The following is a 17,019-nucleotide window of genomic DNA, read 5'->3' on the forward strand; positions in this document are numbered from 1 at the left end:
CTTTCGAGATCGATTCGTAACAGCTTTCGACCCGAATTCCCAACCACGTGCTCCTCTCGTATGAATATTTTCCACCTTTCGACCAGAAATTGCTCGCGTTTTTGTCGATCGTATGTAGCATGCGCGCGAACGTTCGAACATTTGTTTTGATTCGCGTTTGCATCGGTTCTCTGCTTCGTTCTAAACGTTTATCGAGCGATCAGAGTTTGCCAAGTGGAGATATTACGTCCACTAGAGGTGGACAGGTTTGAACAGATGATTTCGAACTGCATACCTGCATACTGTTTGGCTAATTAAGGAAATATTTCTTTTTACAAGATCGCGCTCTCTCTCTATCTCTCTCTCTCTCTCTCTCTCTCTCTCTCCTTGTGTAGTTTCTCCGACATCGCTACGTAAATTGGGCAAAATCAAATTTTTCCTAAATATACTTTCGTCGTACTGTAAATCAGCTATATCGGTAGATATTTCGAGGTGATTAAAACCGTAATCGAGGACAATTCGGATGAGAGCTTTCTGTCTGTCTGTCCGCCTGTTCGTCTCGATCGTTGCGTAGCCTGGAATTTCGTCTCGGTAAACTAACGGTAAACTAACGGCAAAGCAGCCTGACATGCACCGTTAGAATGGACTAGCGGCGCAACGTGTTGCAACGCGCAACAATGCCAGATGCGAGCCGCCCGTTGTTTGCATGCAAAAGAAGGGTTGCCTCCAGAGACAATTTGAGTAGACGCGAAATTCCGCCGCTTTCTGTCACTGGCGCCATGTGTCACGTCGACGCGTACAAACCGATCGAGAATATGCTCTGTTGGTTATTCGGCTACGAGTCGATAGCTGGCTTGGCCGGACAAGCTGTTCTTAGCGTGACATTTGGGTGAAACGCGACCCAAATTCCCGTAGAATCGAGGTGGATGCATTTCCATGAGAATTGGACGCGAGACAGTGTGGACTGCTTGAAACGGGTAATAACGGTTTCCGTGGATTCTAGAAGCAGCGCTTAGGAGTCTCGAGCAAGCGGTTGAAAATCTTAATCGGCCACGTCGAATTCGAGGAATTCGAGGAAATTGTTAAACCAGTGGAACAGTTCAAAGTTTGAAAGATGCCAGCTACCGAAAGCAAAATAAGTAAACTACGTACTACGATAGATCGTATCTAGGTAGATAATATCCGTACTTTCGAACGAATGGAAAATTGGGTAAAAAAGATTAGGATTTTCGTGCGGTAGACGTATGTAACAGCCATGAATCGCAGCGAATGCCAGTAACTATTTGAAATTATAATTAAATACGCGTTGAATGTCGCTTAATAGTAAGTTTTCAATTTGAAATTACGATCGATTTGACTCGTTAGCTATTCGCATAGAACACACGCGCGCAACTCGTAACTTCCCAAGATGATGCGGACGAAACGAGCAGCGATAGTTTAGTATCGAAAAGTAGAACGTTCGGTAGAAATCGTAGTGTACGTATACGTATATCTCTAGCGGTCATATGCGACTTTGTGAAACTCGAACTTTAACGATTCTCGATGACGAACGTCGTGAAACAGTTTTATCGAGAAAATAAAGTTTGAATAGTCAGAGAGTGGATCAGCGTGAAGAAAGAAGCTCGGTGAATCGAATCGCAATACGTAATCGTTCGTAATACAAAGTTTATGCCTTGATTAAAATTGTACGCTCGTAAAAATAACACGCGCAAGTAGAAAAAAGAAGATTTGATTTTACGATATTTTAATTTTCTTTCCGGTTGGATACCGTTATACTAATGAGAGATAATGGAAGTAAGGAAACGGCGAGTATAATGCTTGGTTACCCTTATCGTCGATCTTTTAACCGGTTCCATTTTTTCTTTCTTTCTTCTTCTTTTTTTTTCTTTCTTTCTTTTTTTTTTTTTTTTTTTTTTTTTTTTTTTTAGTTTATTCTGGTGCAACTTTTTACACCGTCAATTCAAGATAAACGAAACAGCCTGTCAATACCTGTTTACCTTCCCTATAAATATGTATTACATCGATCGAAATCATTCATAAGTAACCAGAAAATTATACCCACTTACGTGTTGTAGGATTTGAAAGTTTTACCGTCTTAGCTTCTGTTTATAAAATGGGCCATATCAAGATCGTTAATATGGACGAATAAACAAACCCACGGATAACTTTTCTTAAAATTTTATTATCAATGCCGTACGCTCGTAGCTCGGCACATTATGTTTCAAACGACCATCTGATATATTTATACGTACATATATTTGTATACATATATTTCTCCTATATATATACGTGTATATACACACACACACATACACACGCGTATATAACGTTATCCGCCGCTACGATGAAACAACGTCACACGCTCTTTCGTACTTTCATCATCATCACCGTCATTCGCCACGTCTCACCTTAACACGCACGATTACCTATTACGATTAACAATTATCTAATTAATCGAATCGAACTAATAAAATAATCGTTCTTGACCGCTATTGTCGTTTGCATACTTGAAAATTCTGTTCTTTTTCTTTTTCTTTCTTTCTTTTCTGTTTTTTTCCTTCGTTTTCGATCGTTATTTACCGAGTCTTGGTTTCATTCGATTAACGTTTAAGCGACGATTCATCGATTTCTGCAAGGAATTTTCCGGTAATATCGATACTTGATGTTTTTCTTTTTTTCTCTCTCTCTCTTTTTTTTTTTTTTTTTTTTTTTTTTTTTTTCTTGCCTTGCACGTTGTACGTTAACGCGTTAAGTCGCAATCGTATTACATCTCGACTGATCGGTAGATAACGCGATATTGTGAAACGAATTGACGATGTTCCGACCCTTTAACCATGTGGCTGTTTGCTGATAAAAATACGAAACAGAGGATACGCTTTGAAACGAATGTTTTCGTATAGACGTTATGCTGTGGCATAATAAATTTCTTTCGAGACAAAATGGTTGAATCGATACTTTTTTTTCTTTCTCTTTTCCTTTTTTTTCTTCTTTTTTCGGAATTGTTCTAGGTTGGTCGATTTTGGTTCTATAAAATTCTGGTGCTGTTGCTATTTTGCATAGTTTGACCAAGTTCGTATTCATAACGAAAGATAAAAGATAAAAGATATTTTTCATAGAGAAGAAAAATCGAGCTTTCGTACGTTGCGCCGAGAAAGGCGATACAAGATAGAGTCGATATTAGGAATATTAGCAAATCGTTGACACGAATAACAGGTTGAAGTTAAACAACATGGTGTTTTACGAGAATTTTACGAGAGAAACTTTGCATGACTTTTAAACCGAATGAGACTAGGTTACAACGGAAAACTTGTAACTTAATTTATTATGCAATAACAGCAACAAGTTGAAAATTAGCAAGAGAAAGACGTTAAAATCGCTGCGTGTCGTTATAATCGCGGTATTTCGTAACGTTATCGTTTATCAATATCGTTCTCGCTTTCTGACAAACAAAAGATTGTTGGATTTTGATTTTCTTAAACGTAGCGATAGAAAATAGCTAGTATCAATTGCGGAAAATGTTCCATATGCGCAGCGATATGGAGATTTTTGTACGCCAGCCTATAACTCAGTAACCTTTGGTATTGCCGCTCGTATTATCTCTTCGGCTATTTATATACCGTACAACGTATAAATGTCAAATAATAATTGCTAGAGAGAAAAATGAATATTTCTTTGTTCGAAGATTCGGCCAATTTCGAATTTTTTGCTAATCGGATTCTTACGTTATGATGATTTGTTCAACAACAGCCGCTCGAACGAGCATCGTCTATTCCCTACTGTAACAGGTTGTATTACGATACTATGGGTGATTGATCCTCGGTCGGAAGAATGAAAAGTGAATCGAAGATTCAGACTACTTTATCGATCTACAAATATAATTTGTCTTTATTAAATCGAAAGCATGGTTCGTGCGGACGAACGTGCCCCGTGATATATGTACATATACCGATATTACATGCAAAACAAGGGATTAAATTCTTCAAATAAATATCACAGATTATGTATCGTGGAACGTAGAGCACAGCCGGTTTAATCATCTTTTAAATAGCAAATTACGTACACTGCTGGCTATATAGATATCAGGGCATCTATTCGCTACGTTTATCGAACAGCTCTAACAAATTCTATTTTATCGAATATTTTACATTAGATTAATGGTAATGGGTAGGTTGCAGCAGGATGTTACGTAACAATGTTACGTTATCTAAACTAGAAAATAAAAGAAATATCTGCGGATGTCCTAATATTACTTACGGCCAAGTGTCCAAAGTTAGTGTCCAGATAACGATATGTCGATAATATACAACGTCGAAGAAAGGGTATACGTTGATTTCACTCTGGTACGAAGATCACAAGGGAAAAACGAGACGACTATATTACTGCGATACTTACGGTAAAGAAATCTTATATCGCGCAAAGCTCGCCGTTTAATTATCGGGTTTTCGATATTTAACCCCTTCCCGTACTTTAGCGAGTCAGACTCGCGATGAAGAAGGAAGGGGTTAACGTCGAAAGCCGTAAGTAAATTAATTACTAACGCTAAACCTACTAAAAGTGCCGTTTAGTATACCGCTTAGATTTCGCATGACTTGCGCGTATTTTAAACGCGCGATGTATGTAAAAAATTCTGCAAAAATTCATCAAAACACCTTCGAATATGTAGCTTAAAAGTATAAATAGACGGCCAAGTTTTATGGATTTATGGGATATTTTGTGCCGCGAAAATGCATAGAAACTGGTGATAAAATTCAAACGTTCCAGAAAGATTGTTTGATCTTTTCATCTGCGATAATTTTGCAGCACCGTAAGCATCGTAACGGTAGAGTAAACAAGATCGGTGAGTCGATGAAATATTCCATATTTGCACCGTTGCAGGGATGAAAGATCATTTTCATTTACCATTTATTTAAATAAAATTACGAAATTAAGCAAAACGAAACTATCTTCGCTTCAAACTATCTTCGCTTTGCGACGACAGTTTGCGAATTTGTCTGGCGTTGACGAACAGCGACATACGTCGAAACGCTGTACGATGAAATTCGAAGGGATTGGAAGCAGCGAATTTCGACACACATGGGTATACGATCGCCGGAAACGCTACCGGATCTACCGTTCTAACTAAAGTACCAAGTTCTCTCTCGAGATATTTATCACGAGACGGGGATTTGTTTGTCGTACATGGTTCAAGGGTCGCATACTCTACCGTTTGATTTATCGATTGGTTTCACCAAAGTTCGAACCGAGTTTAAACGGTTGTCGACTGTTTCGAGCTACGTTGACCAATATGATGAAATCGCCACGCCACACTTACAGGTTAATGATTGTGCCGCGATCGAGATTGCGTCGCAATGCTGACCGATCTTTTGAAGTTTCATCTTTTTCCTGTTTTAGCAACATATACATTTAGAATATGCGAATGTTACGAATTGTTATATAAATTTCCAAATAGGTCTGCGCATCGCGTTCTCGCCATATAGAGTAATTTGATATTTGCAGTTGCGCGTCGTTCTTTGTAACAGAAAAGTAAATATACGTTTTAAGCGGTCTAGCATATTTCATGTTGTTAATATCGATGGGCCTGAAAACCAGTTTAGCTTTATATTTCGATTAACACGATACGAGGTAATCAACCATTTATAGGAAATGTTCGCTCTTTTTCCTTATTTACACATGTAGCTTACGATACCGCGATTATTGTGGAAACATTGAAAACATCCTGTATATGTTGGCTTTTGTACCAGCCGATCGTTAGCTGTTTCAAAACTGTTTCAAATCTTTTATGCGAAATTGTTCGATAGTATTATAGTAATAGATGATACGTAGAAAATTGGTAACGAAAGAATACGAGAATACAAGAATTCTACAAGGTAAAATGATACATATCGTTGACGACTTGCACAGATTTTACCTATTACTCAACCTAACACGCTATTAGATTTCCACTGTGAAAATAGAAAATGAGGAGGCAAGTATGTGCTTTAGGTTTGGTAACGTGCGTGGAAATCGACATACGGGCTTCTCGGACTTCCTTGGGAATCGAAATAATCGGACGTCGCTTTGTCAGATATTGTACGTAATAATTTACATGGTATCGAAATCAGTGGTTAAACGCGAGTGGCCTAGGACTTCGTGGACACGAAATTTCTTCCTAATACGTACACGATGATGAGTTTATTTCTGTTAATTTTTTTTTATTTTAATGTTAGCTCGTGCTTGCAGAGAAGAGTTTTATCGAATTAAACATGATATCGAAAAGAATCGAGTTGATCGTAAGATTGCAAGTGGAATTGTCAAAATCTTTCTTGCTTGCTAGAATAAAAGCAAGATGGAGATATAGAGGTTCGAGGTTTAAACGAAAGTCGGAATAAATAAATGAAAATTAGTAGAAATAGAAAGGCTAGATTGGAAATAGATCCTTTTGGAAAACCAATCGAGACTGATATTATCGTGAAAATTACCAGTGACTACCGTTTAATTAAACCGTGAACGAACGAAAGTGGAGAAAACTCTGTTGATTGTAAAATGATCGCCAGAACGAAACGGATATCCGCTGCAAATGTCAAAGTTCGGAATCGTGTTCTCCCTGAACGAGCGTTAATTTCCTAAATTTGTTTGAATAGAACGCAATGAAACGAAAGCTCGTGAATACCATTCGCACGATCGATGATATACGGGTCGTTTGTTCGCCCGATCTCCCTGCTCCCCAACAAATACCATGTAAAGATATTTTTTTGTCGCTCGCAAACATTCATAATATCGTACTAAGAATGAGATAAGAAAATATTAGGGAAAATTCTAGAAATTAACGATCCTATTTGAACAAAATTGCTTACCTAATTGCCTCTTTCTAATTGTCAAATCGCGTTACGTTTGAAATTGCTGTTCAACGATTGTTCTTGATGGGTTAATCGATGAATTAATAATCGTAGTTCTAAGATATTTTAATGCCGAATTTGAAATGAAAATCCGTATACGCGTACTTGTTGCAAATACCGTTTGAACAAATCTGATTTACCTAATTTATACGTAGTATAGTAAATATTTGACATTTCAAAAGTTATTTCCATAATTTGTATTTCGTGCGATCGTTTTTTGCTCTCTTGCGATTCCTTTTACCAGAGACGCGGAATACTTTTTATACTCAAAGACGCGAAGACGTTTTATACTTTTCGCTATTCCGTTTTCCGTGTTTCAACGAACTGTGTCCCGTTGTTAACTTTCTTGCCTCTCGATTCGAACAGTGCGTTCAATTCAGACGAGAATTTAATAAACCTCGCTCGATTTATATCGAAAACAAAGTTCTGCCATAAATCGTAGTTTTAAATAGTGTCGCTAATTGGCCATTGACGCTGCAGCGACGTTAAAACTAGAGAAGAAACAACCTCGAGAAATATACTTTATCTGTCTTTTCCTCGTTTCGCTTTTTCCTGTTCTCGGTCACAGGAACGATGCTAAATTCTCTTTCGCCATAAATAGCTGGTGACTAATTCCGGTAACATATAGCAACGCTAGATATCGCTTCTCTCGTCATTAATGGAATCGGTTATCGGCCTCGATTCGAGATACCAACAGTGGTCCCATAGAGAACCTTCTACTTGATTTCACTCGGCTCCAAACAATTTGGATTTCGCGCACACCTTCACATGCGAGTAAAACCTCCGTTATCCGAATACCGCACAGTTCGAACATTCAATTATCCGAACATTCTATTATTCGAACATTCTATTATTCCAACGACCAACGTTACGTTCTGTCCTATTTCCTTTGAAACAGAAACGGTATACACACAGTGTACACTGATTCGATCGTAACAGCTGTATGCATTATTCGTACCACGTTGACAGTCTAATCGTTCTCATAGCAGATATTTACGCTACTCACAGACTATTTCAAACCGTTACAAATTTTATGCAACTTAAACGAATTTCGTTATATTCTTTCTTTTTTTTTTTTCTATTACAAATTCGTTTGGAGTACAAACTTGGAACTAAAAAGAGAAAGAGCCTTTTTTCGAGATAAGAACGCTCAAATTTTTCAACTTGAACCTGTCCGAAAGTTCGTTAACGTTTGCTTTTTTTATTTCTTTGCTTTTGGTTGGAGGAAGCAACGTTTGTTTCTTTCAAATTCGGTCAAATAAACGGCACATTTTCGCAATCTCTTCGGGCTAATCCGCGTTCCTCTCGCGTTGTTTATCCTTTAATTCCCGGTGTCGACATCGAGCCCCGGTACCGACCACTTTTACACCCGAGGTAATTTTCATGCTCGAACGCGACGTTCACCGACCACGATCGCGTCCGTGTTCGCTTTACGCGACATTCCCAGCTTCCGTCTGGCTTTAAGAAATTCATCGTACAAGCGACAGCAGGGTTTGATCGATCGCTCGAAGCAATTAAATCATCCACGTCCATTCTTTGATAGATTAAAATATGCTTTTCGCTATAAGTAAAAACAACCTATTGACTCGTCCAACTTTATTACTTACTCGTTTAGATTCAAAAATTTGTTTAGCTTAAAAGCGGAAAATAATTATCCCCGTTTACACACATTCGTTGATAGATTGAAACGTGGTTTGCAGCATTAACAATTGCTAGCTGACTCGATATCGGTCGCTCGTCTGTGAACAAAAACTTTTGTATTGATTTTTCGTCCAAATTTCACATCTAGAAATAGGAAATTCTGGCTGAAAAGAAGCAAGCGATTTAATAAAATTCGTTGGAGAACAAAGTGGAACGAAGCAAGAACGAACTCGCACGGCCTCTATCTATCAGGCCAATCTTAAAGTATTACTGAAATCGGATCATCCATCTGCTCGGGGGCAGCAGCCTTATTTATGCACTTGATAAACCGCCACGCGGTGAAAATAGACGACAGTGTGTCTTAAAATAGGTTGACCGCATCGAAGATTTCCTTTCAGGACGTTTCTTCGTTCGTAGTTAACGTCTCGATAACGATATTTTACTTATTACTGCGAATTACGATAAAAAATCTAAAAATTCTAAAGGCAACGTTATCGAATACGAATGAAAGAAACACTTTTAATAACAGATTGGCAAACCATTTCCACCACCCGCACCTCTACGTACCGTTTCGAGCTTAGAAGTAGATTTATTTCAAATATTCCGTGTTTCGCAGTCTGACATAATAGCGTTCGATTTTACTCGTGTCCACGGCACCCTGAAGCCCAACTAAAACGCCAAGAGAACACATAGCAGCAAGTCTAACGGTGTTCGAGTGATCTTTGATCGGAGTGAAAACTTTGATCACAACGTATCAACGGTATAAATCTCTTAGCGGCCTTTTTCGTTCTTGAAAATAGGCTCGTAACATAGAAACGTTTTCAAAATCCACTACGATACACCGAAATTTCCAGATTTACGCTAAACAGTTATCTTATCGACGGATCAAGGTACGCGTTCGAGCTTCGTCGACTGTTGCGCTTCCGACCGTTAATCGCCGATCGAAGAAAGGTGTTGCGCGTCGTTCTATCGTTTAATTGGCGAACGAGTGTCGCGTTCTGGCCGTGTTAATTGGCCAGCGAGATGCCGCTACATATCTCGGCTGTCGTGGCTGGCGATTGCCACGATCAGCGACCGTACGATCCGAGCTTCCGGTCGAAAGTAGGTCGGATTCGAAACGATTTTTTCCAGTTCAGAAGATCGTCGAGACACGAACGTTCGAGGAACGGTTGGGAAATCAAATGCACGCCTCGATATGCACGTTGGTCATCTCGCTGGCTCTCAGCTGATTGTTAACGTGCAGTTCCGAAGACGCGTTACTGTGCACCAGATCCTGCTTCCGATGGGTTTGGCGCAGATCGCGAACCGGTCCGATCGCCACGCAACAGCTTTCGAGGGTCTTCCTGAAGGCGGCCCGGAAATCCCGGTTGAAGTAGGCGTAGATGAGCGGATTCAGCGCGCTGTTAAAGTAACCCACCCAAAACACCGCTGCAACCACCGAATCGCTGCTTTCGCAGCTGTCGCACAGAGACGTGATGATGTACCTGTTGACAAAAGAACAAACGAATAATTATTTGTTCTACCCAGAAACGAAACACGAGATACAAAGGGTAAAGTTATATCTCTAGAAATATAAGGAAGAGGGAAAAGAGGTAAAACTTGGAATTTTCTTTCTCATTTTTTCGAAATTCGTCGTCCCTGTGACTTTATTGTTTCGATCTTTTTGCGAATTTGGCAGACGTCTAGATCGATAGAGCAAAAAATAGCCGGAATATAAGAGCCGAGACCGTTTGCATGTCTTTGCGTTCGCGAAAGTTTTTCTCTCGTCGCAGTCATGCTCTTTTTAAACGTGCCACACACCAGTGTGTCTGCACAGACTCGGCAGAGAGTTTGATTACTCAATCAAGTTAAAATTTACGAGAAGCTACGTTTCAGACTAGCCGGATTTCATTCGTCCTCGTTGAATCGTGCCTTCTGTGCAATCTCCTGTAAATTCATGCTGATGTTATTTTCTTCCTTCTTTTGGTTCGTTTGTTACTTTTGAATTATCGACGAATGGGACGAACGTGTCATTTTCTATAATATCTTTGCTTTTGTCGCGTATCGATATAATTTTCTGTTTCATAGAGAGAGAGAGAGGGGGGGGGGGAGGGGGAGAAAACGGTATCGAATTTAGAAAACGATGAAATACGATGAACATGGTAATCTATAGGATATTGGAACTCGTAAGGGTTAATAAAGGAAATAGAATATCGAATGAAAAATAAACGAACGTTTCTGCATTTATCTTCGTTGAACGAATATGACGAACGCATAATGGGTATACATACGTAACCATCGTTGGCTTTCAGTCGGCGTTATGTCATAGATTACGCGATGATAAGGGGAGAGAAAGAGCCAATAACAACGGCTATGACGAGAAAACGTAGAGAAAGGAAAAGTTTCCAGACGATTAGACCGTTAACATGCACAGACAATGAACACGAACTCGGTTCGATTCTCTCCTAGGGAAAAAGTCCGACCAGTTGCTTGGAAAAACGATTGACCTTCACCCTTTGTTGTTTAATTTTAACTCGGACTATAGCTAAGGTGGTGCACACGATTGATGTATCGATCTTACGAATGCAAGGGCAACCAAGCGCGCATGGAAATGTTACGACCGATCGAATCTGCTTGGCTGTTGGAGACGTAGTTTAGTCGCGTAAGCATTTTAGGAAATTCGCTTGTTTACGAAATATAATAAAAATTATAGGAAATACGGATAAACTGGCATATTGATTTTGGACTGGGAATTTTCGAGCGCGTTCGATATCAGCCGTGATTTGAATCCAAAGTGAGATCCTTCTAGCGATCTCGATGCACATTCGAGGGGGATGGCTTTTATGCTTCGGCGTTTCTTTTAACCAGCGAAGAAAAAAAGATTTGCTCGTTAAACGACTTCTTCTCCGTGACACCCAATGAGGCTCTACGAGAGAAAGAGCTTTCAAGAACTTTTCCAATCTCTCGGAATCGTCAGCTTTTCATCCCCTTTCTTCTTTTTTCTTTCGATTCTATTCGAGTCGAGTGCTCGCTTTTCCGGTAACAAGCCAGATCTTCGAGCACCTTGTTCGATGCTTCAACGAAATCGCCGCCTTGTCGATCTACATATGTGGGAAGAAAATGGATTATTTATTATTCCGCAAATTTACGTATTTGTGGGAAAGTTAGATATTTAAAGCGAGATATTTCAAGCAAAGTATTTGTTTTTTCGCTTATATATTGCTTCTTTATTGCCTTAAAAGTCTAAATCTACGTGAACCATCCACGTTTAAGTCGTCGTGCTGTAAAAAAAAAAAAAAGAAGAACTGTATCGACAGCCTCCTGATTTCGAAACGACGGCTTGGGCTTTTTCGATTAAGGGCTTCGAGCACGTACAAACAGAGTATAATTGGACGCAGCTCATGGAGTCGAGAAATTTATTCCAAGTTGTTATTATTAGTAAAGAAGATGTAAAACGCGTAAATAAATTACAAATTATTACGTTTATCTACATTGTATCGTATTTTTGACGATCTTTGTTGAATCGTTACTCTCTTTGAAATATAGAATAATAATTAGAAAACATGACGCGCGTTTCATTACCCGAAGATTCTCACGTCCGAGCAGTTACGTCTGCCCGTTAATTCGGATAATGGTTGATCCGGTTCGATCGCAACCGTGGCACGCTGAACGTCGATAACGAAGAATCGTCGAGTTGTAAAAATCCGATGAAAAGGCCGGAGAGGAGCAGCTGAGAAATCCGTGTGCCTCGTCGAGCTTTGGAAAGAAAGGCGCGGCGCAGAATTATTTCGCGGTTGCAGACGAGGAGCGGAGCAGGTGGATGAAAGAAACGGAGAAAGGACGAGGATGAGAGAAGGCTGAAAGAAGGTTGCCGTGGAACGGGGTCGACGGGAAAATGCCGCGATTTCGCACACTCAGCCAACTTGTCAGACCGTGTACGTTTCGCTTTATTAACTCGTCCAGCCGCTGTACGCTTTTCACCCCTTTACCCCAACACCGTCGAGGAATCAACGGATCCAAGTCGAATGTCCGGAGTTTGGCGCTCCGTTGTTTGACTCTCCAGTTGTTGCAACATCGACTTGCAGCTGCTCCGTTTCTTTTTTTTTTTTTTTTTTTTTTTCATTTTCCGTAGCAGTTGATGAAAGCGCGGTAAAATTATTAAGAATCGAAGAATTTCGTTTCCTCCTCGATCGAACAACCTTCTTCGCTAACTAAAAGCACGCGATTATCGATTTTCGTCTTTCCTTAAGCTAATATACGATTCATAGAAATACGATTCACACTGAAAGAGTACGAGTCTTTCGTCTTTCGACCGCCGATGAAACTAACTGCATCGTTGACGAAACGGTTGGCGAAATCTTCGCGAAATAGAAAATTGAAAAACTCGAAACGAATTCACAGTTTTCTTTGTCGAAAGACGGTGTAAAACCAGCGGAACGTTGCAGTGGATTTTCTTGTCGAAAGAGACAGGCTTAAATCTCGTTTGATTTCTATCGGCGACGATCTCTTTCGGTTACGAAAAAGTTTCGTCGTTTCCGCGAAACGAGAACGAACGTTTTCCATTAGGCGAAGCGAAAAACTCGAAACAAAGTGGCGCGAAGAAAAACGTCGCGTAGGTAGGAGACAAGTTGGACGGAGAGGCTCGAGAGGAGCGTAGCCGGAGGCAAGTAGACAAGAAAGCAACGCGATAACTTTCGTCGATTCGACGAGACAGCTGAAAACACCGGGGAAATGAACGTTTGCCGTGGAAATTGCGATTCGTAGGAAGAAAATCGTTGCACGGGCCGGCAGAATCGGCACGATTCTTCGTTTCCTTCGTTTCCTTCTGTCGGCTGAATATGCGAAACGGCAGTTGCCGTCTATTCGAACGCTTAAAAATCTCGAATATACGGTTAGGTACTCGCGTTAATATTCGGACATCTCTGTACTTTTTTTTGTACAAGAGAGGATGATTTAAATATCGCGTAGCTTGTTCCATTTATACGTAAAAAATGTCTCGTTAAAAATACGTAAAAAATATCGTTTCTTAACGATAACGTTTAAATGCCTTGTTACCGTATAACCTTGGGCATCTTACTTAATTCTTCTTAGAAAGATTCTTAGAAATAGCTAAAACCGCGGAATATATTTATTCCGTATAATTGTTTAATATAATTAACGCCAATACCGACTGATCCGCATCCCTTAGTTGCCAAACCGTTAAAATGCGTATAAAATAGATAAAAACGTACGAAGATACGTAAAGATCCGTAATACGTCGAGTATAGTCTTCGAGTATTTGCTAAACCATCGGAATATCTGTTTAGGATCCAATTTATCATCCATTTGGCAAAGTTCGTGAAAATACGAATTTTATTGGGTCGTCAACTAAGCGATCGCGGGTTTTGTTATTAGTTGGTATTGAGAAAATTCGCAATCACTTAGTTGTCAAGCCAATACTTTTTCTTGCGATCGAACCAACTTTATCTAATTTTATCGCAGTCACTTGTTGCGTTGCACGAGTCGTTTCTATTATTTCTTTCGATAGGTGCGATACCTGTTATAGCGTTTCTGGATCAGGTAAGATCCGCATGATTCATCGAACGATTAGCGACGGGACGATATGTCGCTTTTATTTCGTATCCAAGTGATCGATTTATCTTGATTAAGGAAGATCGAGGAAGTGATTATTATTGGTATTTCGGTATATGTAGCGTGTTTTTATTTGGAACAAAAAGAAGCACGAGCGAATCTTCGAAATGTCGAAGTTCGTCGTTGGCGAATCATAAACGCGAAAAGCACCGAATTTATGGTTATTACTGTTCGTACGTGTTTCCTTAAATAGTGATATACGATTGCTCGTAGAAAATAGCTACTGTTAACTCGCCAATGTAATGTGACCAGCAAACGCGCTAAAACAAAGTATCATGGATGACCATTTTTAAGAGGTTGCTAGCGATACGACCGTATTAGATCTGCCGAATTTGTCGAGGGCATCGAACCGATCGAATCTGAAATCGAGTATTCATTGGGAACAATTTGAGAACACGAATTACCACTTTGATCACAGAATGTAAGAATAACTCGCGAAACCGATAGAAAGGTTAAAAACGCCTTATCCGAGCTGAAGTAGCCGCGACTTGGAAGCTGAGTCTATTGCGAATATTTATCGCCAATTTTCAATTATTATTAATTATTATCAATTTGTTTTTCGATTACACAGGGAAAAAGACAAAGTACAACTCGTTGCGTCGAGATCGCGCAAGATATAGAAAACTATATAAAACGACAGGATAAAAACCGCGTCCGAATGATCGTGCCATTACGTTCGTTCTAGAAACAGTGTCTCTTCTGCCTCTCTCTGGTTAAAAGCTCCGCTCTGACAAATCTGAAGAGAGCTCGAACAGTGACACGGTGAACGGGAACGCGCATAACGATAGAGCTTTTGAATGAAAATTCGATAAACAAAGGGATCGGCAGATCTGGCGGCTCTTCCCTCTCCCGTTCCACGATAACAGGCCAGAATACATTTGTCAGGATCGCTGCGACATTTCCGGCATCGCAGCGCCGCTAAATCGTGCCGAAACGCAAACGTACGCGTGCTGGAGAAATTATTCGTGACGTACGCACGGCGATTGACGCGACGGTTCTTGGACCGAGAATCCGACGGCGATATGCGTGCGCGTATCGTACGTGGTCTAGGATATTGACCATTTTAGCCGATCAGAGGATAGTAGTCAGGATGGGCAAGTGATCCTGAAAAACGGAGTACTTTCTTCGTTTCTTCGAGTACTCGTAGAACACAAGTTCGAATCTACTTGAAAGCGTTCGTTCTCGGTTTGAAACACTTATGGACGTTATTATCATCGTTCGTCTGCAACGATGCGACTGCAACGTCGCGAAACGCGTAGGAAACGCCGTGTGCAAACTGTTTGAGATTCTTTTACGCCGGAGACGTTATCGATCGGGTCCTGCCTTTCTCAAGCCCCGGCTGGCGGTCGCGTCACCAAGTCCTCGGGAATTTTGGGATGCACCGCAATATCGAAAGCGTTCGAGCAAACGAGGGCCCAGCCCATCGAAATTCCACTGAATCGCAAGCACCTACTTTTTACCTTGGTCTATTTTAAAGTAGCGTTTTCAGGGCGTTCGAGCGAAAGTTCAGGGCTGGAATAGAATTTCCGAGGAAACGTGATTCTTCGGGACGTTCGGTAGGAAAACGGGAAAGTTTGGCTTGTAAAAACGATTCCGGTGATCGTGATCGTGGTGGGCTTGCCACTATTGTTAGTTGATGTTAGAATATCAGAGTTTACTACGAGTATTAGAGTAATTTCCTAGTCATAATATAATATTAATATCCGTATAGTGGATTAATAGATAAATATACTCGCATCGAAAGGTCTGCGAGATGTAGCGCAATGCGATAGAAAGGAAATCCAGGTTTCTATCACGGGTGGCGAGTCGAAATAATAAAGTCTCGCATTGTGATACTGATCGAGCATTAAACGTGATAATTAAACTATTACGATTACGTGATAATTGAATACAAATATGTTCGAATAAACGAGAAGATATGGTTTTTCAACGAGCCAATGGATTCAACGTCCATTGTATTGTCCATCCATTATTTATTTTATTCTGGTCTGCACAAAATTCTTTCTTAAAAGAGAAAATGCGATACACAGAGACCTGTAGAAGCAATTGAAAAGTTATAAACGTGGAATATATCGTAAATAAATGGATAAAAATCATATAAATGAATATAAAATTATATAAAATATTATACATATGGCCTTGTGGCTACTGTATAACCTGACGGTTACGTCATTAAAAATATTCCCAGTAAAAGAAAATTGAATTAAAAATACGCGGAACACGATCACCGTAGAGATATCGCGATTTTTCGTCACATCGATTGCACATTTTTGTCTGTAAAATTGAATTAAAAATGAATTGTTATATAATTTATATAATATTATATATATGATTATATAAAATCATAAATAAATGGATATCACAAATAAATAAATGGAGGAAAAGAAAATGACACAAACATTTTGTACGGTTATGATAATGTCGAAATTCGTGTTTTCGTGACCTACGTGACCCTGGCCACGCACGATTGCGGAACACGTGCGTGATGCGCCTAAGAAAAGACAAAGGGATGCTAGAACAGTCAGTGTCGGTGGAGAAGCCGAAGAGCGTGAATCGAGAAATCAGAGAGCGCGAGTTGCGTTGTCGAGAGAGCGTGGTTCGCGTGACAGAGAGAGCGTTGGATCCGTGGTGACGAGTGTTGCAAATTAATTACCGACTTGTCTAAATTACGTTCACGTTAAACAACCATCGTTCTTCCGTTTAATCAACATCTGTACAATCCGTTCATTGTAAATAAATCATCATCGGTAATAATATTTTATTTCCGATACTACAATCATTAGAAATCGATAAAAATCAGCGAATTGGTAAGTTGGCAGTTTTGAATTATAGACACTTTATATACGCTTTCTTTGAAAATCTTGAATTTTAAAATCCGCGAAACGAGATTTACTTTGGGAACTGTACTTGGTTT

The 17,019-nt window shown here is 39.8% G+C and overlaps 1 protein-coding gene across 3 annotated transcripts in view; it reads right to left on the minus strand.

The window, feature by feature from the left end:
• Positions 1–2,141: 2,141 nt before the first annotated feature.
• LOC100645563 (octopamine receptor beta-1R) overlaps positions 2,142–17,019 on the minus strand; it is a 56,602-nt gene continuing 41,724 nt past the window's right edge. For all 3 annotated transcript variants that reach the window (XM_048408014.1, XM_048408013.1, XM_012310827.3), the window contains one exon: positions 2,142–9,979. In XM_048408014.1, the coding sequence (XP_048263971.1) occupies positions 9,673–9,979 (307 nt within the window). In that variant the 3' untranslated portion in view covers positions 2,142–9,672. The remainder of the gene's footprint in view (positions 9,980–17,019) is intronic.

Source organism: Bombus terrestris, chromosome 8 (genome assembly GCF_910591885.1).
Source record: "Bombus terrestris chromosome 8, iyBomTerr1.2, whole genome shotgun sequence".
NCBI classification, from domain to species: Eukaryota; Metazoa; Arthropoda; class Insecta; order Hymenoptera; family Apidae; genus Bombus; species Bombus terrestris.